General features: G+C 38.0%; 1 protein-coding gene across 2 annotated transcripts in view; it reads right to left on the bottom strand.

Annotated features, from left to right (window-relative positions):
* Positions 1 to 3,304: 3,304 nt before the first annotated feature.
* Positions 3,305 to 23,567, bottom strand: part of zdhhc7 (zDHHC palmitoyltransferase 7) — a 26,787-nt gene continuing 6,524 nt past the window's right edge. Inside the window, exons 3-9 of one of the 2 annotated variants that reach the window (XR_012393645.1) lie at positions 20,826 to 21,119; positions 20,620 to 20,744; positions 19,308 to 19,404; positions 18,120 to 18,201; positions 16,640 to 16,770; positions 12,859 to 13,268; positions 3,305 to 3,514 (exon numbers count right to left, since the gene is read on the bottom strand). Coding sequence is in view for 1 of the 2 variants with exons in the window: in NM_001002602.1 (NP_001002602.1) it covers positions 13,092 to 13,268; positions 16,640 to 16,770; positions 18,120 to 18,201; positions 19,308 to 19,404; positions 20,620 to 20,744; positions 20,826 to 21,113 (900 nt within the window). In the remaining variant the exon portion in view is untranslated. 2 annotated transcript variants of the gene reach the window in all.

Here is a 23,567-nt window from a genome sequence, read left to right as displayed (position 1 = left end):
TTTTTTATAAAGTTGTTTTTCTCTTGGAATTATAAGGTTCCACCTGGCAAATCATTAATTAAAGCATTACTTATCAAGAAATACAATCAAAAAAATATAAATTGATGTAACAATATGTTGATGCTTGAGAAAGTTTAATTTTTGCTTTCTATAACATTTAATGTTTTAGCATGAATATTTTTTCTTGTTATATTTACTATTGATTTATGTTAATTGAATATATATATATATACACACAAACAGTTGAAGTCAGAATTATTAGCCCCCCTTTGAATTATGATTATTATATTTATTTTTTCAATTTTAAATATATTCCAAATGATGTTTAACAGAGCAAGGACATTTTCACAGTAATGTATATTTTTTCTTCTGGAGAAAGTCTGATTTGTTTTATTTTGGCTAGAATAAAAGCAGTTTAGAATTTTTTATGAACCATTTTAAGGTCAAAAGTATTAGCCCCGTTAAGCTGTTGTTGTTTTTTTGTTTGTTTTTTTTTTGTAACCTAATTAACCTAGTTAAGCCTTTAAATGTCACTTTAAGCTGTATCTGTGTCTTGAAAAATATCTAGTCAAACATTATGTACTGTCATCATGACAGATAAAATAAATCAGTTATTAGAGATGAGTTATTAAACGTATTATGTTTAGAAATGTGTTAAAAAAAATCTCAGTTAAACAAATTCATAACTCATGACTAGGCTAGACAGAATCAAAATGGCAACTTTTTTTGCCATTTCTGCACAGAATTTTGTTAAAATCTGTAGATTTATGCAGACTGATTTTGGGAGTATCATAGCTAATAACTTAATATATGAAATAAACAATAATCCTTTTTTAACTTGTATTTAAAGTTTACAATGCAAATCCAATTAGATACAGTTACTTTGTAACCAAAGCAAGTCTCTCATATAGTATATCCAGTAAAAGACTAAACTAAATCTTACTCTACAAACTGCATTGTAAATTAATCATATGAACATTTTCAATAGTCAATATCACGGAAATTACTTTCAAAACTGACAAAATACAAACATACACCCATTTAAACAAGTAAATAGACTCGATGGGCTGGAAATCTGCAGAATTGAGCGCGCACAGATTCCATGTGGGTCTACTCACATAAAAACACAGGGTTAAAAACTACCCAAATTTGGTTTGTTTTTAACCCTACTGCTGGGTAAATATGGGACAGAACACCTCAGGGGTTAAATTAACCCAAGTAATAGGGTTATTTTTAACATCATAAATGGGTTGTTTTTCTACCCAATAATTGGTTATTTTTACTTAAAGAGCCCATATTATGGGTTTTTGAAAATTCCCCTCCATGTAGTGTGTAACACAGCTCTAAGTGAAGTGAAGTATCCAGCTAAGGCTTAAATCTGTAAGAGTACAGTGTTTAAAACGGTTGATTCATCTATAAAAGAGTCGACTCATAGTGCTTCAAACGAGTCGCCTTGATACCGACTCATTAGGTGTTTCGCCATGACGTACGAACGAAACCAAGTTATTCACGTGCACGCGCAAACCCGGGAGATTTCAAACCTGAGGCCCCGCCCTCTGACGCAGAAACCCAGACACACACACACACACACACACACAAACACACGCACACAAACATGCCGGTCGATTAAAGTAACACTGCAGATGGACATTATATTGAGTCTCTACCCAAAGATGAAACATCAGCATTATAACCAAGCAGTTGGAAACTTCTGGAAGCTACATGCTACAAAGAATACTTCATCTGAGTTTGTTAAAGGAAGGATCAGTAAAGAGTAACTGATGGACGTCAGGATGGGTTTCTTCCATTTCTCAAGTGTAAGTACGTGCGGTTAAAGTTGTTGCCTCGTTTACTATAGCTTGCAAATGTATTTAGTTGTGATTTGTTACTTGTAACCGCGTGTACTGTATCAGGTTAACTGGATATATTATCTTATCGCGTGCAAAGTCACGTTAAAAACGCGACGCGTGCTGCTTGTTTATGGAGCTCCGTGCTAGAGTTCTGCTCCCGCGATTTATTCGGAAATTTATTCCCGCGCCGCAGAAATCTGGCGCAGGGAGAGAGAGAGAGAGAGAGAGAGAGAGAGCGAGAGAGAGCGAACGAACGAACGAGCTTTGTGTACTTTGTGCTGTGTGTGTGTTTTTATACAGACAGCTTGGCTGTCTGGACTGTATACTGGGTGATATTTGGTTGTGTTCTCCGCTCTAGCGGGATCGGACGCGGCGGGCAGAAAACGGAGCTGGTTCTCAGGCTAAAACCTGGCGGGTGCGGGCTGAAGCGGGAGCGTTGTCATCCGGAGGTGTGTGTGTGTTTTTGTGTGTGTGTGGTATGGCGAGTACACGACTGTCTCCTTCGTTCGGTTATCCGTGGCACTCTCCACTCGCCATAGTGTGGCAGCTAAAATCCACGCCTACACTATCGAGCGTGTATGAACTGTGATTACTTTTTAAATTGCTGATTAGCTATTGGCCATTTCCCTCTCTGACTGAAGGCAGTCGACCAATCGCGACAGACTGTCATCGGTCCAATCAGCGCAGATTAGCTTCGCGCTAAGGAGGGGTTTGGGAACAAATGAATCACTGGACGATTCATACAGGAGTCGCTGCGATAATTAGGTAAAAATAAATGCAGATTATAAGACCATGAAAGTGTTTTTTGACCTTGCATGCATATTAGACTGTTGTTGGAGACCCTTACAACCAAGATATGACCCTATTTCATGTATAATATGGGCTCTTTAAAATAGTTTATTTAATCCAAAAATGCTAGCAAAAGATGACCCAGCAATTGTGTTGTTTTGACTCGGCATCACTGAAATACAGTAGGGGATGTGCAGCTTTGATTACAGGTGTACAAAAGGTGCTAATAATACATTTTTTAATTCAGAACGGTCCGACTAAGGACTGCCATGAGCATAAATCTCATTTTAATGATCTGAAAACTCAAGGAATCTGCGTTTATGTTACACTATTTTCATTGCATTTAAACAAATTAGTACATAATATGTGGTATCCCAGTCAGCCCCTGCTGTGAGTTGATTTGACCCAAAGAGCTGGGTTGAAACTACCCAAGACTCTGAAAATAACCCCCAAAAATGACCCAAATGCCTCAACCTAAGATTTGGGTTAAAAAATAACCCCGTGTTTTTTAGAGTGTAACATTAATTACATTTATTTTTTATGTTAATTGCACATTGCATGTAATGATGCTGAAAACTCGGCTTTGCATCCCAGAAATCCTCCATTTAAAATATAAAAACGGCTATTTTAAATTGCAATAACATTTCAAACAAACGCAAGCTTGGTGACTTTTAAATCTAATGACTTTATTATGTAAAAGAACTTTACATAAGAACATCATAACACCTGAAAGTATCAGAATGATATTTGTTTACACCATTTATCACAGACACAATTCCATATCCTTTGCTTCTGTGCCCCGTTTCCAACAAGTTCACACTGCACAAATCCGCTTCAACCCGTTTTCGCTCGCACAAATCTGCAGCACTGAAGATCTAAAGTGGGGGAAGATTGAACGTTGGAGTCAAAGTTAACAATTTCTATTTCTTTTTTGGGATGATTTCCGACTAATCACCTCCAATACATTTTTTTCAAAAGGTCTGATAGCATATGCAATAGTTGAACCCCTAATGCTATAGATTTGAGGTTAACGAAGGTCATTTAAGAGCAGACGTCCCCCAGCCTTTACAGTCAAGTAATATCTAGAATTACGAGTTTTAAACATGTCTGAAAAAAAAAAAAAAAAGAGTTGAGGTCAGGCGAATACTGTTGCAGTAGTAATAATAGCACAGAATGCAAAAACCCTAATTATTCTAATGCAAACGATGTCCCTCTTCTACCCGATCAAAACAAGGTATAAAAAAAAGCATGAGATACATTCTTATTTATGTGCTGATAAAAGGCAAATAGTCTCATTTCAGATTCAAAACGTGATCTTGAGGGATTTTGCGCATATACAAATTCCCTTTACAGCTCATAGTGTTCGAGAAACGTCTCTTTAGAATAAAAATAAATTACGCCAAGCCACTCTGGTTCAATCCGAGTTACGCCGCATGAACCGTCTGCATTGTTTTGTATGATAATCTCAACAATAATCAATAATAATAGGATGATGATGACCAGGGAATGTGTAAAAATTCATTGCATAAACGATGCACAACTAAAAAAAAATTGGCACACAAATTCATTACTCATCATCACATAAACAAAATGCTGGATTTACACTTATATTAAATGGCAGAGTAACACACTTTTAAATCATTAATCTGGTTCAGAATGACTTTAATCTTTCCATATCAGTGTTAAAATATTGTAAAAAACTATATTCTTGGGCTGATTTGGCCTTGTGTTCACATGCTCAACAGAAATGACTGTGATTGGCCTCAAAGCTCATCAGTTCACTGAATTCACCGATGTTTACTGCGTGTAACTGATACAGGAACACTGATTTTATTAAGTAAAACTGACCTCAGACGTTTTTATTTTATTTTTTTGAAATATTGTGTCTAATATTGTACCCTGGACTTTTTTTTAATTGGCTGTGATACCAGAAATAAAGCATCTTCGCATATTCAAATGAACATTGTAAACGTATGCAAAACATTATCCTGGTTGGTAAAACTGGAGTGGTTGTCAAAGCCTCTTAAAACTAGCTACAACTATCTAAAGAGGATTTTTTTAGTGCTGTGATATAATTCTCACGTACTGCCCTTATTTTTTATGATAGTTTTAATTCAATTTTTTATAAACAAAATGGTAAAAACAACTATTCTAAATGTACAGAAGCGCAAGTCTGACAAAGCCGGTTGATGACATGCAGGACAATCATTTAATCTGAATTAGTAGTCACAATTTAATTTCCGATATTCTAACTTTTTTCCTTTAGTACTGCGGATTTATTTGCAAGTTTATATGTCATTTACCAATTTCTGTACTCCAGATCTGATTTTGTTTTCACACTTGCAAGTTTAAAACTTGAAATGGCAAGATAAAAAAAACACAGAGTTCCCCACACTAAATTTATATCTTGAGACTTGAGTATTCCTGTAAATGCAGTCTTACACGTTTTTAAACTAAATATTGTGAAATATAAACTCAAGTCTGAGTTTCTTGTAATTCTTACTTTTTAAATGATATTTTTGTCATTTGTAGCTTACAATTGGACATATAAATCCCAAAATTTATACTTTTTTTTCTCTTTTAGTGTTATTATTTTTCAGTTATGACTCTTACCAGAGATCAAAATTGAAAGATGCAAACCAGACTTGAGACAAAAATATCTTGACTTACATAAATATAATTGAAATTCTGACTTTATTCCCCAAAATTCGAATATGATTCATTGCAAGATTATGTCTCACCCCAATTTCAAGAGTTCACACTTAGCTGATGATTGATTATAAAGCTTGTTTGGCATGCTGTCCTGGGAGAGAGCCCTGAGCTCATAAGATCCTCGAGCCTGGGGCTCCCTCCCGTTTGCAATGCGAGAGGGGAGTTTGAGCTCAGGTAGATCTTGAGAACTCCCCTGCTGTAGGAGCTAATGGACATACAGTGATTGCTCTTATAGAGATAACTATTTACTAGGAGCATGTCTATGGTGCCGATTTCGATTAGTCAATTAACTTAAGTTGCATGTTTTTGGACAGTTGGAAGAAACCGGGGAACCCCACGTGAGCACAGGGAGAATGTGTAAACTCCGCACAGAAACGTCGGCTGGCTAGGTAAGGACTATAACAAGTGGCATTCTTGCTGTGAGGCAACAGTGCTAACCTCTGGGCCACAGTGCCACCCATCTAGGAAAGGAGAAGGAGTAGGGGTGGAAAAGGGAATTCTTTAAAACGAAGACGGCTGTTATATAACTCAGGGTATTTATAGTGGCTTAGGAATCGTCTGATTGGTGAATCATAAATTGAATAATGCGGGTCCGGCTGTGATCAATCATAAGCAAGTGATCCTCTCGAAATTAGTTTATAAATAAACTTCACTCTGAGGAAAAAAAAGGCTAAATTTGTAAATATAATTAATATATAATTTAATCTATGCCCGACAAGTCTTGTCACCTATCAAAATTTTAGGAACAACAAATAATAATGTGACTTCTAGTTGATCATTTGGTAACAGAAGTGGCTTAAATGGAAGGCAAAGGCCTCTAGATTAGGCTTATTTTACCAAAATAAAATGATCAAGCCTTGATTTTTTAATTAATTAATCCGCTTGTTAAGTGGTGACGTGTTAGTGACATATGTAATACTGTTTCCGGGTGCAAGCCACCACTCATTTGAATTGACAAAATACTTGTTTATGACTTTTAAATAATTGATATCACACATTAAAGTGAATTTTATATAAAGTCATAGTGTACATAACAATCTCTTGGCTTGCTGCATCACAAATACCAAAATGTTAACAATTTCTAAAAAAATCTATCACTCTCTGGCCATTAGATATTAGGCATGGATATATATATATATATATATATATATATATATATATATATATATATATATATATATATATATATATATATATATTGCGATTGAATTTTCGAAAGTATTACATCGCTTTGTAAACGTTTTTTATTAGCATTTGATGAGTCTCCCCATTCAGTTTCATAGAGCGCTTGGACCCGGAACCCCCTTCGTGTGACGTCACACTTAACAAACGGATTAGAACAGTAAGGTCTGACTTTGTTTAGACAAAAGTCTTGTCACTTCACAGAAATAATGTCCAGTATAGAATATAAAGTCATGTCCTGTGAGCTTGGAGGACTGCATCCATACATCTCTGCAATGACTCAAATAACTGATTAATAAAGTCATCTGGAATGGCAAAGAAAGTGTTCCTACAGGACTCCCAGAGTTCATCAAGATTCTTTGGATTCATCTTCAATGCTTCCTTTTTCATTATACCTCAGACATGCTTAATAATGTTCATATCTGGTGACTGGGCTGGCCAATCCTAGAGCACCTTGACCTTCTTTGTTTTCAGGAAGTTTGATGTGGAAGTATGAGAAGGAGCGCTATCCTGCTGAAGAATTTGCCCTCTCCTGTGGTTTGTAATGTAATGGGCAGCACAAATGTCTTGATACCTCAGGCTGCTGATGTTGCCATCCACTCTGCAGATACTGAATGTAACCCCAAACCATGATTTTTCCTTCACCAAACTTGACTGATTTCTCTGAGAATCTTGGGTCCATGTGGGTGACAGTATGTCTTCTGCAGTATTTGTGATGATTGGGATGCAGCTCAACAGATGTAAAAATCCATCTTCTCCCACTTTTGCAAATCACATTATTACGAGATATACGACAAGACTTTTGTCAGGTAGTGCATACATTTAATTAAATATAATTTTGGTCGCCCTGTCTTTACGCAAAATGTAATTAAATAAATGATCTTTTAATTTGACTCAAGGATGTCCTCAACAGGTTTTGTGAGATTCCCTTAGAGAGTTGCACTACATTGTCAATCCAGCTCAACGAGTTCCAGCTTTATATGATGAAATCGTAGTGGTCACCATGAAACCGTTCTTTAAGCGAAAGTTAAAAGCAGACCAATAAAAGCCAAGACGAGAAACACAGTAGAAAACACAAGAGATAGTCAACATCTGTGCATTGTGCAGCACAAATGGATGATACACATCCACGACGCCTCCTTTTACTGCAGCGCATTTAATTACTAATCTACACGTTAATTAGAGTGTCTGGCTCAGGAGGACATACTTTAATTATGTATGCCATGATGTGATTTGTCTTTATGTAGAGCAGCCTAAGGTCATTGTAAGAATTCACACACACACACACACATATATATATATATATATATATATATATATATATATATATATATATATATATATATATATATATATATAAAGAGAAAAAGAGAGAGTCACATCATCCATTCAAGCTCTTTAAATGAGGCTCTTATTATTATTTCTACAATACATGAAGACGAGATGATCTTAGAATGGCTTCATTTAGCTAATGCACTAAAGATAACGCAGCTGGATTAGTCACGGGTAAATCTCACAAGGAAGTGTCCGGCTCATATCTCACACTTAAATCAAAAGGAAATAATATTCTTTGAATTATAAACTATTTCAATATTTTACAAAGAAATTAATGCAAATGCCAACGTCTTTCCTCAGAAGTTCCTCAGATTGGCATCTTGTAAATCTAAGGGTGCTTTTACACCTGCGATTCAATTCTTTTGTAACAATTTTAATCCTTGTTTCGGTTCAATGTTTATTCTTGTTCTTGGTGCGGTTTGCTTTCACATGGCAAAGTTTCCAAATGGACCAAAACAGCTAAAACAAGTCACGTGTGAGCAAACTCTCCTCACATTAGTCAGAGTTTCAGGGTTTATTGTGCAGAGTCACACTCAGCTGTCACAATAGTATCTGGATGCAGCCTTTATGATGCAAGCTGAGATTGCATCTCTCAGCGATGCAATGTCAGACACAATGCACTTAATTGAGTAAGTGACGTGACTTTGACAGGTGGGGTTAGGTGAGAGCATTAAAAAGCATTGGATTCAGCTCAGATTGCACTGCACCAGGTCTCCATCCAGATCCTGCGTACTTATTTTAATTTATGATGATGAGCAATAAGACATTATAAGTAAATAGCTGCGCTTTGATTTATTTTTGGTTACGATATCTGTCACCATTTCAAAATTAGAGGTAAGAAGTTCTTATACAGAGCCTTGGCTTATGCATTATAGGCTTTACCTTATAGAGAGAAATAACAGATAAACAACTGCTGTTCAGTCAATTTTCTTAACGGATAAACAGCTCTCGTTAATAGTTAACATGCTGTCACTTTCGTATTCGACATGAAACGCTCTAATACTGGAAGGAATGACATCCCGCCCTACTCATGATACTCTATTCATATACCCATATACAGTTGAAGTCAGAATTATTAGCCCCCCTGTTTATTTTTTCCCCAATTTCTGTTTAAGGTAGAGAAGTTTTTTTTTTTTTACACATTTCTTAACATAAAAGTTTTAATAACTAATTTCTGGACACTTCTATACAGCTTAAAGTGACATTTAAAGACTTAACTTGGTTAATTAGGCAAGTTATTATATAACAATGGTTTGTTTTGTAGACTATGGAAAAAATATAGCTTAAAGGGGCTAATAATTGACCTTAAAATGGTTATTATTTTTTTTTAAACTTCCTTTATTCTAGCCGAAATAAAACAAATAAGACTTTCTCCAGAAGAAAAATATTATCAGACATACTGTGAAAATTTACTTGCTCTGTTAAACATTTGGAAAATATTTAAAATAAATAATTCAAAGCGGGGCTAATAAATTTGACTTCAACATATCCATCTATTATACATTACATATCCATAATACACTGTGACATAGCCTGGATCAGATTGTATTGCTTTCTCACTACAATCAATCCACTCCGATGTTAATTTAATGAATGTAGCCGAGACTACATTCAGGTGATCTCGGATCGATTGTTTTGGCGTGGATCCGAGCGCGATTGCTGGTTTCACATATGCCAAACGAACTGTGCTAACTAGGGAAAAGTTCGGAAACAAAAGTGAAGGTGTGAAAGCACCCTTAGTTGGCAAACATGCATTTCTTAGAAAAACAAACAGAAAAATCTGAATTGTGATTTAAAAACTAAATTTTAGAACTTACAATTCTTAAAATCTTGAAATCTTTCCTGAGAGTTTATATAATCACAATATCTGACTTTTTATAATTGCGTGTTTTTAGTTCTTTACATTTAAAATGTTTGTGGCGGTAAAGGAGTGGGCGAACACCCTGCAACCCTGGAGAGCGGGTTATGAGTCCAGCGGCTGGAAAAGTAGGGTAATCAAAGTTATGATTAACACCTGTTTTTTCTCTATCAGTATGTTTACGTGGACCTCAATAATCCGATTTTAATACGATTAAGACAATACTGTGATTAAGAGTCTACCATGTAAACAGAGATTTTTGATGAGTTTAATCTGATTAAGGTCATAATCGAGCTAAGACATGTGGAGTATGCCCATTTTAGTCACATTATTGAAGTGCAGTACACACATGCAAACACCTCAAACTATTACCGTCCTGTAGGATTTTCGCTGCATTTTGCGACAGGATAGTCCATATAAACATTGATGTTTTACACTATTCTCTGCACCTACCAAGTCAGTGAAAGAGCACAGACACCCACACTGAGAAGGTTTCTTTTTCTTCCAGTTGGTGTGCGGTATCAAATTCCATTAAAACCACACACCTCCACCAGACCTTACTTCGTACTCGTTTCCAATACCTCAGTTTGTCATGGGGGGCATACATGAAATGTTCCTGAATGAAAATAAAACGGCCGAACTGCTGTTAAAGTCAAAAAATTAATAATAAAACTCGAATAAAACGTGGATAGCGTGTTGACACAATGACGTTAAACGATCTATGTGCTATAACAGGTAAAACGGGATCATGAAAAAAGCAACTCATGTGAACACCATCATATTATTGTCTTATTTAGATTAAGGCAAATATTTCGATGACTGATGTCCATGTAAACGTAGTTAGTGATTGGGTTGGAGAGACGCTTTTTAAGTGAGAAGACGGGCCAGTTGAGAAGCTACCGAGAACTCGGAGAGAGTGTTGAGCGTTTGATGCAAAAACAAAATAAACACTTTACATACCTGAATAGCCAACCCTGTCTACTTCTTCCTTCATATTAGACAAATTGTATTAAACTGGTGCCAAAACCCAGGAAGAAGAAAACAGGGTCGGCCATTCAGGTAAGCAAAGTGTTTTTGTTCTTGCATCAAACGCTCAACACTCTCTCAGAGTGGTAGCTAGGGGTGGGCAAAGCAAAGCTTACAGTCAAACACTAAAACAGTCGAAGCAAATGTGTCGAAGCTATGAAACGTTTTGAACTTTGTCTCCACAGTGACACCTAGTGGTCATTTTTATGTATTGCTCTGGAACAGCTTCAGCAAAGAAACTGTTAAGAAATTGAGGTATTAACCCCACTTTGTAGAGCTGAGGTTTCGAATGATTAATGAAGCGGTGAGTTCATGACTGCATGCAGACATATTAAGTTCGAAATCAGGGAGATGCAGCTATAGATGTTAGTTTTTAAAATGCTCTGTTCTTGTAACATATTTTGTTTTAACATTGGTCTGACATCAGAATGAACACTTTGTGAATAAATATGTCTTGTTTTATTCATAAAAAAGTAACATTAATAAATACATCAAGTCATAATTTCAGAGTATTTGTGCAAGTCGGGATTCAAACTTTAGGTGAGAGTGTGCACATGTGCGGTCCACTAGCCTACATGATTTTTTTAAACCCTGTCAGTCAAATGCAGTTTCACCAGGTCTCGAAACACTTCTGAAATGAGCAATGCTTCGAATCGCTTTAGCCACGTGACCTGGGTGTTTCGAATCACCTTAGAATCACCTTAGTTCATGACCTGGGTTTTTCAAATCACCTTAGTCAAGTGAACTGGGTGTTTGGAATCACCTTAGTTAAGTGACCCAAGTGTTTTGAATCACCTTAGTTCATGACCTGGTGTTTCGAATCACCTTAGTCAAGTGAACTGGGTGTTTCGAATCACGTTAGTTCATGACCTGGGTTTTTCAAATCACCTTAGTCAAGTGAACTGGGTGTTTGGAATCACTTTAGTTAAGTGACCCAAGTGTTTTGAATCACCTTAGTTCATGACCTGGTGTTTCGAATCACCTTAGTCAAGTGAACTGGGTGTTTCGAATCACGTTAGTTCATGACCTGGGTTTTTCAAATCACCTTAGTCAAGTGAACTGGGTGTTTGGAATCACTTTAGTTAAGTGACCCAAGTGTTTTGAATCACCTTAGTTCATGACCTGGTGTTTCGAATCACCTTAGTCAAGTGAACTGGGTGTTTCGAATCACCTTAGTTCATGACCTGGGTGTTTGGAATCATCTTAGTCATGTGACTTGGGTGTTTGGAATCACCTTAGTCATATGACCTGGTGTTTGGAATCACCTTAGTCATGTGACCTGGGTGTTTCGAATCCTACGTCGTAAGACAGCACATAAGACAGAAGGTCTTTCGAAACACTTGCACTTCAAGATCTCGACATGGTCTTGAAAGAGTTTACACTTCAGCCATCCCTATCGGTTGTTCCTCTCTCCCCCCGACCAGCCCATCTTCTCACTTAAAAACCGTCACTCCGATCCAATCACTGAGAAGCAGTAGAAATAATATCTCTAGCTGACCAACTTTTCCAGCCACAGGTCTCCTAACCCGCTCTCCACGGATGCGGAGCGTTCGACCACATCTTCCCTGCCACAATGTTATATTTATGGCATTTGCTCCACTTTTTTAAACATTTTCTTTACAATCAAGCAATTTAACCATTTTCTATTATTGTAGTATGAAAAATATAAGCGCAATTGTAATAAATTGTAATTGAAATAAACACAACAAATACTATCATGATGTATAAATACATCACATATAAATTTCTAGATTAACTTTGTTTACAATTATTTCTTTAAACGTAAACATAAAATATAATATAATATAATATAATAAAAATTAAAATATAATATAATATTGAAGTGATTTTTTTCCACCTTTTGATTTTGACGTGATCTACAGCCATTCGAACATTTCCTATCAGCTTTTTGTGAGATTTACCCACCAAAACATATTTTAAAATGTATTATTTTTGGTAAAAAACACATTCCTTTGCGAATCTCAGTTTGGTTTATAATCTATTTCTTTTATAATAACCTTTAAATCACACAGATGATGCATTTCTTCAGGCTGGATAATGAATATTAACACCCTTTCCGTAAAACCACAAAAAAAGTCCACTTACGAAGCAATTTAAAGACCCATGAGTGTGAATGTTCATAAAGACGAGATGAGCATTACGAGTATGATCCGCCGTACGAGGTAATAATGCTGTATCGAGACGCAGCCTCAATGTTCCAGGGGCCACATCAGTTATTGAACAGGGTTTTTTACCTCCAGACCTGCTTAAACAAGGAGTCCTGTGTCCTATGAGAAGGGGAAAAAGTAGGCATGAAGGCAGACGGCAGCTTTCCTCGCTCAAACAGAAAACTCAGCTCCGCTCCTGCGGGCTCGAACCATCAGCATACGGAGACGCAGTCCAGCGAAAGGGTTGAACCACAGCAGCGACGGTGGTCCGCCGAAAACTGCCTTCATTCCATCCCATCGCACCCGCCGCTCCCACGTGGGCTTTTCATTCTTCAGCCTCTCGATCTCCTGTGTGGGAGAAATATATAAATAAGCGTGTTTCTGGAGGATTGTCATATACCATCAGGATATACCATTTAAAAGGATAGTTCAGCCAAAAAATAAAAGCTCTTTTTCATTTGAAAACCAAACCAGAAATCCAGTGTGTGTGGCATCATTAGCATGAACACACAGCATGTGCTCCATCTCACTAGTTAAAGGTGCAGTAGGTGATTGTCTTCAGAAATATTTATTGTTGTGCTGGTTGAAAGTCTCTTCACAATCCAATAGTAATGATAAAAGTAAATGATTTAAGTGTATTTATATGTATTTTTATATTCTGGATAAGGCATAAAACTAAAAAACGTTCATCCAATTAAAAATTGTCGGACTGACAAATAACTCAATTACAGCAGGTACCTCAAACTGTGTCAACAAATGTAGATTTGAATTTCTGTGCAGCCTTTTCAAGCAGACAGAAAAGTCACTCGTGCGCACACATGAAGCACGCATCTACAGCCGACAAAGAGATGTCATCTGCAAACTTTGCATCAACCTGAACTTCTTTCTGAAAGACCAACCTTGTATGCATGAAAAGATCGATTGTTTCTGAAAGGGCTTCCGCCGAAAATGCAGAATCAAAACTTTCCTAAACCCTGAATCAATATCGGGATTACTTTTGCACGCTGGAAGGAAAATTATGTTATGCAGTTCAAAACAACGATCTGAAGGGTGACACTTCGACTGAAGTATTTCTTTTAGACTGGTCTATTTGAAAACTGATGAAAGCTGATGTAGACTGTGTTCTTGTTAATGAATGGGTTTATATGCACAGAAGTGTTGTTCAGCTGCTGAAAACGTCCAGCAAAACATTGGCTTTTTTTAAGTTCATGAAGTACCTTATACAGCATTGATAATAAAAACTTAAGTGTAATGTAAACAGATATTTCTGTTTTTAGCACTGCTTTCTTTGGGATCAGATTGTTATTTAGTTTAATAACAAAACATCAGTAAGGGCGCACTCACACTATGCTATCCGAACCATGCCGAGGCCTGTTTCCCAGATCGTTTGAGAAGTGTGTGTGCTCTGAATCGGGCTTAGGCACGGTTCACTTGGCCGGCCCTGGCCCGGTTGGAAAAGGTGTGCCTGAGTGCGGTTCGCTTTGGCGCGGTATGCTTGTGTGTGAGTGCAAAGCGCGTCTAAGCCCGAAACTGAAAGCAAGACATGACTTTTGAGGAACTGTTTCATATAGATTTATTAATCATTCTCTCTTTTCAGTGAGCGCAAACTGTTGTAGATTATTAAAGAGGCAAACCCCTCACTGCACGACAGCTGCGCCTTCAGCAAACCTCCTAATATCTGCAGCACGAGGACTTTATGACTGTTTATGAGCGTCAAACGTGGCGGATCTGTTCGGCGAGATATTTGACTGAGTGTCACTGCATCCCAAACGACTAAAACAATATAACTAGGGAAATCTCCACTGTCACTGAGCAAGAGCGCTTCTCTACTGAACAGCGCAGCATCGATGACGTAAGCGTACCCAGGCCCGAATGGGGGAGACGGGAGGGGGGACAAGTTGGCCCAGTTCAAAGCAACTGTACATAGTGAGTACGCCCTAAATATGCTCTCCTAACCAGCTTTACTGATGTGAAGTTTAATTTAAATTCACACATTTGTTCATTTTTGAACAGTGACAGCCTGTGACAGTTTTGGGGACCTTTAAAGGGTCACGAAACACCAAAACACATTTTTTGAGCTGTTGACAGTCGTATATGTGTCCCACACTGCTAAAAACACTATTAGGACACCTATATTTCACTAAAAAGTGTAAATTGGTTGTTTTTGCGTTATCTCAAGCAAATTCGTACTTCCGGTTTGAAACGAATTTTTGAAGCTGCGTCACGGTCATGACATAATAGCGTGTATTCCAGCGTGCAGACTGGACGTCTGTGCCAGAGTGTGTCTTATTACGTTTTACAGTGTGCTGCATTAATGCATGAATAAGGCTTGGTTCAAACCAATCAGCGCGCTCTATTGTGCAACTTCATTAATATTCCTTACTGTCAGAGTGTAGAAGGCAAAGACGCCACGTTGTGTTGGCAAAACAAGCGTGAAGTGTTGCTTTTATAGTTTGCAGCAGTTAAGTTTCGTTTTCATTTTCTCTCTGTGAGAGCTCAGCTGGATCACGTGTGGATTAACAGTGTACGCGACGCTCGACAACAATAACTTACGTGTCTAAGGAGGATTATTGTTTACCTGAGAGCTGTTCTCATCTGCAAACGCTGAGATCCAGATTCGCTTGTAGTCTCTCTTCATAAAGACGCGGCTCTAGTTGTTGGTGATTGTCCTGTCTCTACAGATTTGGTAAGTGAGCGACCAGTGCTCTTTGTTTATTCAGTTCGTATTTTATTCGTATCAAACAAACTATTGCACCGAGTGCAATAGTTAGCACTAACAGTTACAACCAAACTATAACCTCGTGTTGGATTTTGTGACCGGAATAACACACGCGGCTTTCTGACGCTACCTGCCGTGTGTATCTAAGTTTCCGGGAAATGCTGAGTTTTTTTTTTCTCTCATTCGCCGTGCGGTATCAAACATTGCATGAAAAATACACGCTTAGAGCAGCGCCTCGAATCAAATATCACATTTGTCGGGAGGGGCATGAATGAATTCCCTGAATGAAAGAGCCAAACTGCAGTTTCCACCATTTAATAATTTGGCAAATAATTCGACGACAGATGTCCATGTAAACACAGTCACATTGTCCGCTGTGGGTGTGTGTTTTGACTCTGAAATTCAGCGCGCCCAAATAGACACTCCCATACCAAGCCTCTTTTCTTCCTCCGACACTCCCCCCTAAACAGAGCTGGACACGCCCACTTTTCTGACTTTTTCCAAAGTAGAAGTGTGAAAACACACAGCTGAAATGAGGGGGTTTCATGGCCCTTTAAATCCTGCACCCGCTGGCCTGTCAACAGCTACGCTTGATAAAGTGTGCTTCTCCACATAGCTTTCTAACTGGTGAATGACATGATCTAGTGTTATATCTAAACAGTGCGCGTTTGCGTGTTCATGACTTAAGGAGGCGTGGCTTTGGACGGCAGGGGAGGGTCGTAAAATTTTTAAGCTATTATGCTAATGCTAGCATTTCGGCAGATCACCTACAGCACCTTCAAAATGGCTTATTCTGGATTTGAACATTATTTGGGATAATCTAAGAGCAGAAGTCAGCAACGTTATTAACACTGATCTAGTGGTTTTTGCATATTTTAATGAAAAAATGACATATTGTGCTTTTAAGTTATGAAAAAGTTCAAAAAGTTTAAAAGTTCCAGTAGAAGCAATGATAGTAATCATCATATCAAAGGACTTCTGGAAGTTTAACTCAACTTACCGTCTCATCGTTACAGATGGAGTGAATCTGAGTGCCGAACATGACGGCAGTGAATGTGAGAAACAGTAGTGCTTCCAGACACAGGAAAATCAGCAGCATTACTGCCACAGGTGGAGAGAAATCACTGCACTCTGCAGAACACACACCGCATCAGAAAATATCAGAAAACTGCCATTTTAACGAGATATGTAATACAAATTACAAAAACACTTATTAGTACCTCATAATACTATAGACTATCCAAGTTTTAGGAACAACAAATAATAACCTGACTTCTAGTTGATCATTTGGTATGAGAAGTGGCTTATATGACAGGCCTCTAGATTATGCTTTTTTTTTTTTTTACTAAAATAAAATATGATCATGCCTTGATTTCTAATTATTTCATTAGGACAGTAAAATCTAATGTTGCGTAGACTAAAATAATGTCCAGTATAGAACATGAAGTCATGGTGCAGTGGAAAAAGAATGAATATTTTGTATGACTCCCATGAGCTTGGAGGACTGCATCCATACATCTCTGCAATCACTCAAATAACATCTGGAATGGCAAAGAAAGTGTTCTTGCAGGACTCCCAGAGTTCATCAAGATTCTTTGGATTCATCTTCAATGCCTCCTCCCTCATCTTACCCCAGACATGCTCAATAATGTTCATGTCTGGTGACTGGGCTGGTTACCTCAGGCTGTTGATGTTGCAATCCACTCTGCAGATCTCTCGCACGCCCCCATACTGAATGTAACCCCAAACCATGATTTTTCTTTCACCAAACTTGACTGATTTCTTTGAGAATCTTGGGTCTATGCGGGTTCTAATAGGTCTTCTGCAGTATTTGTCATGATTAGGATGCAGTTCAACAAATGAATCATCTGAAAAAAAAAAAATAGACCTTCTGCCATTTTTCCAAATGATCAACTAGAAGTCAAGTTATTATTTGTTGCTCTTACAACTGGGATTGACGATCCCAGATAAAATGCTTTATAGTCTTCAGTGGAGTCTAACAGCATTAAGGTACAGGAATCCAATAATCAAACATAGCATACCATGGTACAGTCTTCATTGTACATACATTTAAATACAATTAATCAAACTTTATAATTTCTTATGTCCAAAAGTTTACATTCACTTGAAATTGCTTGAGATCGTGTGATGTGACTATTGCAGATTCACACAGTGGAATATCAATGATGAAACGATATATTGTGCAGCCCTAAATATACACCCACATATTCTATTGTTTTATAGTTGCATTGTATTATAAAAAAACAATAGTAATATTACGGATAAAAAGAAAAGCCAATAACACACCCTGCACACAAATCAAAAACTCTCATAAAAGGTTTTCTTGAGCTAAAAATGGCGTCATGCAGAGCACAAAGAAAAAGCCCTGCAATAAAGCTGCATATTAAATGTCTCGCTCTTGACTTTATATGATATAATTGTTAATGGAGTGTGAGTCTCGGATATCTATTATTACTCACCGTTCCACTGGACTTTGACACAGGTGAAGAAGTGGAAACCACTCAGACACAGGGCATGCAATGAAATGGAGGCTATATACATCTGAAAAGGACAAAAAAAAAAACACACACAACAGTCACATATAATTCTGCATTTACGAACTTGAAACTCAGGTTATGATGAAAACCTTAATATAAATACTGTCCACTGATGCCTTTACTATTAAAAGAGCAAGTTGTGGATTTTCAAAAAATATCTTATTTAGAGTTTGAAACCTAGCTGTCCTTTAATGCAAGCAGTCTGAAAAAGTTAATAAAAAAGTGCATGAAAATAAACACAATGAAAAAAAAATCTACATTTTCTTAAGGTAAGTGTTTGCACACAATTTATATGGGCTGAATTTAAACAAATAATTTTATATTTGTTTAAATTTTAATTTTTAATAAAATTATTAATTGTTTGCCCATATTAATTGTTTGCAACCAATGAATTGTTCAGTGTATGCTGTCTGTAAAAAATAATAATAATTATAATTGGCATTGGGGGTGGGGGTGTTGTGTTTGTCTGAATAACACTGCTGAGAACAGGGTTAGTAACTACTGGTGTTAGTAACTGTCCTATGGACCGGGTTTTGGGCGGCCATTGTGATCAGATACTACACCAAAATTGGCAACCCAGAGGTGTTATAGACTGTACCAAAAAGGTGAGTACTGTGGATGGGGTGAAATTACGGGAGTATTCCGGGAGAAATAACAAAACTGGAGGGTGGTGGTACATGGGTCTGAAATAGGGGTTATTGAAGGGCGGGGTTTACAGAGCTAATGGCCTAAATTGATTCAAACAAACTGTATCAAACAATCAAAATTATTCTAATATTTAATACATATTCTGATTATAAATTACAAAGGGCCCTATCATACACCCAGTGTAATGTGGACATAAAGTTTATTATAGCTATTAAAAATATTAAAGCTGTCAAGCAGTCTGAACCAAACATCAATCTAAGACTAAATAATTGCATCACTGATATAAAACTCAGATTATGACGTGCTCTCAGTTCATGCACTGATACATGCTAAGTGTCCATTTGCTGTATTTATAAATGAAACAGCAGGTGATTCATATTAGAATTTATCTTGGAAACCAAGGCAAAGGAAGTTCACCATCAACTCTGTAAAAGCAATGCCAGCAGTCTGAGACCCACTTACAGTGAAGAGGACAAAGAATCGCTGATTGTTTTCGCCCACACAGTTGTTGACCCAAGGACAGTGATGATCCATCTTCCTGATGCATCTCTTACAGATACTACAACAAACAAGAGCTGGTGAAGAGATCACATCAGCTACAAGACAACAATTTAATAGGTTTAAAAAACTATTTAATAGGAATATGTAACATATAACATGACTTTTTTTTGTTTGTTTATGGGTAGATAGATTTGAAGTAGTCTAAAAAGCTTAAAGTTTCAACCTTTTCACGTTTGAAATAATTTTATTTATTAGGTTTGAAGCAGTTGAGCATTTGCATTTAAATCGTAAAGTTTTTAGTACATGGTTATAAAAGTTTTAGTAATGCTGTTATTTAGAGCATTTTGGTTGCATCAAATGATAAAAAGAGCCATAAAATGTTAACATAAAAACATAAAAAACATAAAAATGTTTGTTTATGTTCATCTTTAGATAAAACACCAATGCTTTACTCTTGAACTTTAATTCAATGTTTAAATCAATCTTTGCTGGAATGGCCAATTACACCGAATAAAACGCTCGTTTCACACATAACACAAACAACACACAACAGAAACAAAACAAACAAACAAACACACACACACGCACGCACACACGCGCGTGCACACACACACACGCAGATAACACAAACAAACAAGCATGCACACACATAACAAACATAACACGCAAATAAACACGCAAGAACAAACAAACACACACAAACAAACACATGCAAACGCAAACACACACGCAAACACACACAAAACACAAACAAACACACAAAACAAACAAATGCACACATGCAAACAGGTAACACAAACAAACAAAAACAAACAAACACACACATAACAAACATAACACAAAAACAAACAAACCCGCAAGAACAAACAAGCAAAACACACACATACACACACACACAAAAGTGCGCACACACACATTCAAACACACACAACACAAACAAACAATCAGCCAACAAACCACACAAGCAAACACAAACAACTCAATCAAACACACACAGCACAATCAAACACACACAAACAAGGACACACGTACACACTAAGACAAACACACACATACAATCAAAATAAAACACACACACACACACACACACAAAAACAAACAAACACACACAATCAAACAACCAACCAACCAACAAACACAATCAAACACACACAAACAAACACAAACAAACAAGGACACCAGCATGCACAAAAACAAATGCATACACAAACACAACCACAAATACAATCAAACACACAGTCACACACACGCGCCTGTGAAAAATTGGTGTTACCTGCAGTGGTGTGCTCTCTCTGGTTTAATGCTGCAGCACTTGGGACATTTGTAAATGACCTCTCCAGGCTTCAGCTGCAGACTCTCCATGTATTCCTTAGTGGCGTTTCCTTTGGGAACTGCACCCTGACGGACACAAAGCAATGCTCATCAAAAACCTCCATCACAAACTCTTCTTTCAGTCTAAATATGGGCCATTTTCTTTACCGGATCTGTCAGCATGGTCCTCAGGTGCGACGTCAGCGCCAGCACGGCCAGAAAGTTAAACGCCACGCCGTTGATTAGAGTGTACCAGAAGTTTTTGGAGGGGAGCAGCATGACAAAGTTCACCACGAATTCAGCGTACATGACTAGGGACCAGGTCATGAAGGCGCATACCATCCCGCAGCTGTCCTGGATGAACCAGACGCGGCCGGCCGTCACCTCCTCTTCCCCTCCACTGAGCAGAGGCTGGTGCTGCTCCACATCCCTCAACCGCTGTCCTGAAGACTGCATTCTCTCCTGCTCAGACAGACAAGAGTTCCCATTGAGAAGTGCCTTTTTATTACAGTAACTCATCGTTAGCATACATTTGAAGCTAAAATTATACGCCTTCCTGTAAATTTGTTTTTAATATTTCCCATATGATGTCAATGTACCAGGGGCCTCATGTATCAACGCTTTCACGCTCAGGTTTCACGCTCAGAATTGCTCACGTTTGGATTTACTAACAATGAACTGAACGTGGGAATGTGCGCAGCTCCACGGCAGCTTTCTGGCTGGCGTACGCACATTTTTTGTGCGTGTCTGTTTTATTTCCATTGGCGACTCATAGAGGCAGTTGTGTTAAATTCCTCTCTACAAAGTGCCTTGCAATGGCAGCTGTATGAGACGGGTTCATCTAGCAGATATATAAGGTTTCCATACCATACAGTTGACCAGCTAAACATTAAAGCGCAATTTGCAGCGGTCGCCTGTTTTCCCAATGTAATCTGAGGTATCTACTGCACGCACATTGCTATAAAGACACTATCTGAAGATGAATTTGCATGCGTGAATCAGAAACATTTCCATTCAATAAATGTGCAAATAAAATATGATGCACAAACTTATTAATGATTCCTACTTGTCTTTCTCGTGATAAATAGTTGGCAAAATCTGATATGTAGCGGGGGAAAAAAGAAGAAAGAGTTCATCAAGCGCTGGATTCGAACCGAGTTCATGCTCGAACGTGTCAAAAAATGTTGACATGCGTCTTGCGAGCTGCGCCACTGAGACTATTAACGGAACTGCAACATTTTTCACCTATAAACCACACTATTTCTTTTTTAATTCACTCAGTGCGATGTTCAGACCCAACTGTGTTAACCGCATCAGCTAAACTCTCCCACTCTATTTTTTTCTTTTGTTGTTAATTCCAGAGAACAAACTTGCAAATAACATCGCTTTTCTCCGGTCTACCTCCGAAAGCAGCACCTCCAATTCACATTCTGTTCAAAGTCTCTCTTTTTGCTTGCTTTTGCCATTGCTTTTTTGTTGGGTTTTGCCAAAGTAGAGTCATTTGCATATTCATACGGAGGAGGAGGCAAGAAGGGGTTTTGTGCTCGTGCATGTTGCGCTCAGTTTCACGTTCATTCGGATGTACAAAAGAATATGCGTGAGATTCGGCGTACGCAGTGTTTCATACATCTGAATTTTTTTCTGCGTACGCACATTTACAGCTTTGTGCGTACGCAATGTTTTAGTATGATTTCCACTCAAGTCTTCGTACATGAGGTCCCAGTTCATTGTGGTGAAGAAGGAGGTGAGCTGAAAGGCAAAGCTCTCGATTATCCGGTCAATCTACTTCCCTACTCTAACTTATGGTCATAGGATTTGGGTCACAACTGAAAGGACAAGATCTCGAATACAAACGGCTGAAATGAGTTTCCTTCGTAGGGTGGCAGGGTGCACTCTTATGGATAGGGTGAGGAGCTTTGTCACCCAGGAGGAGCTCGAAGTAGAGCCGCTGCTCCTCCACATCGAGAGAAGTCAGCTTAAGTGGCTCGGGCATCTGTTTCGGATGCCTCCAGGACGCCTACCTAGGGAGGTGTTCCAGGCATGTCCCACTAGGAGGAGGCCCTAGAGAAGACCCAGGACACGCTGGAGGGACTATGTCTCTCGGCTGGCCTGGGAATGCCTCTGGATCTCTCCGGAGGAGCTGGAAGAAGTGTCTGGGGAGAGGGAATTCTGGGGTTCCCTCCTAATACTCCGGCCCCCGCGACCAAGCCCCGGATAAGCGGATGAAAATGATGATGATGTTGATTTCCCAAATGATGTTTAACGGAGAAAGGAAATTTTCACAGTATGTCTGATAATATTTTTTCTGCTGGAGCAAGTCTTATTTGTTTTATTTCGGCAAAAATAAAAGCAGTTACATTTTTTAAAACACTTGTAAGGTCAATATTAATAGCTCCCTTAAGCTATATATTTTTGTTTAATTGTCTAAAGAACAAACCAATGTTTGCCTAATTACTCTAACTTGCCTAATTAACCTAGTAAAGCCTTTAAATGTCACTTTAAGTTAAATACTAGTACGTTGAAAAATATCTAGTCAAATATTATTTACTGTCATCATGGCAAAGATAAAAGAAATCAGTGATTAGAAACGAGTTATTAAAACTCTTCTGTTTCATAAATCTTCTTTCTGTTACACAGAAATTGGGGAAATAAATATACAGGGGAGGCTAATAATTCTAAGCCTAAGCAAGGCTGCGCCCGGTCAGTACCAGGATGGGAGACCACATGGGAAAGCTAGGTTACTGCCAGAAGTGGTTTTATTGAGACAAGCAGGAGTCACTCAACCTGCAGTCTGTGTGGGTCCTAATGCCCCATTATATTGTCGTTCAGGTTTAACCCTGGCCAATTTTGACCTCTGTCCACCTCTTAACACTGTCTCTTAACAACTCACTCTTTCTCCTCTCTACCAAT

Source organism: Danio rerio, chromosome 18, assembly GCF_049306965.1.
Source record: "Danio rerio strain Tuebingen ecotype United States chromosome 18, GRCz12tu, whole genome shotgun sequence".
In the NCBI taxonomy this organism is placed as follows: Eukaryota; Metazoa; Chordata; class Actinopteri; order Cypriniformes; family Danionidae; genus Danio; species Danio rerio.
This window is presented reverse-complemented; position numbering and strand designations above follow the sequence as displayed.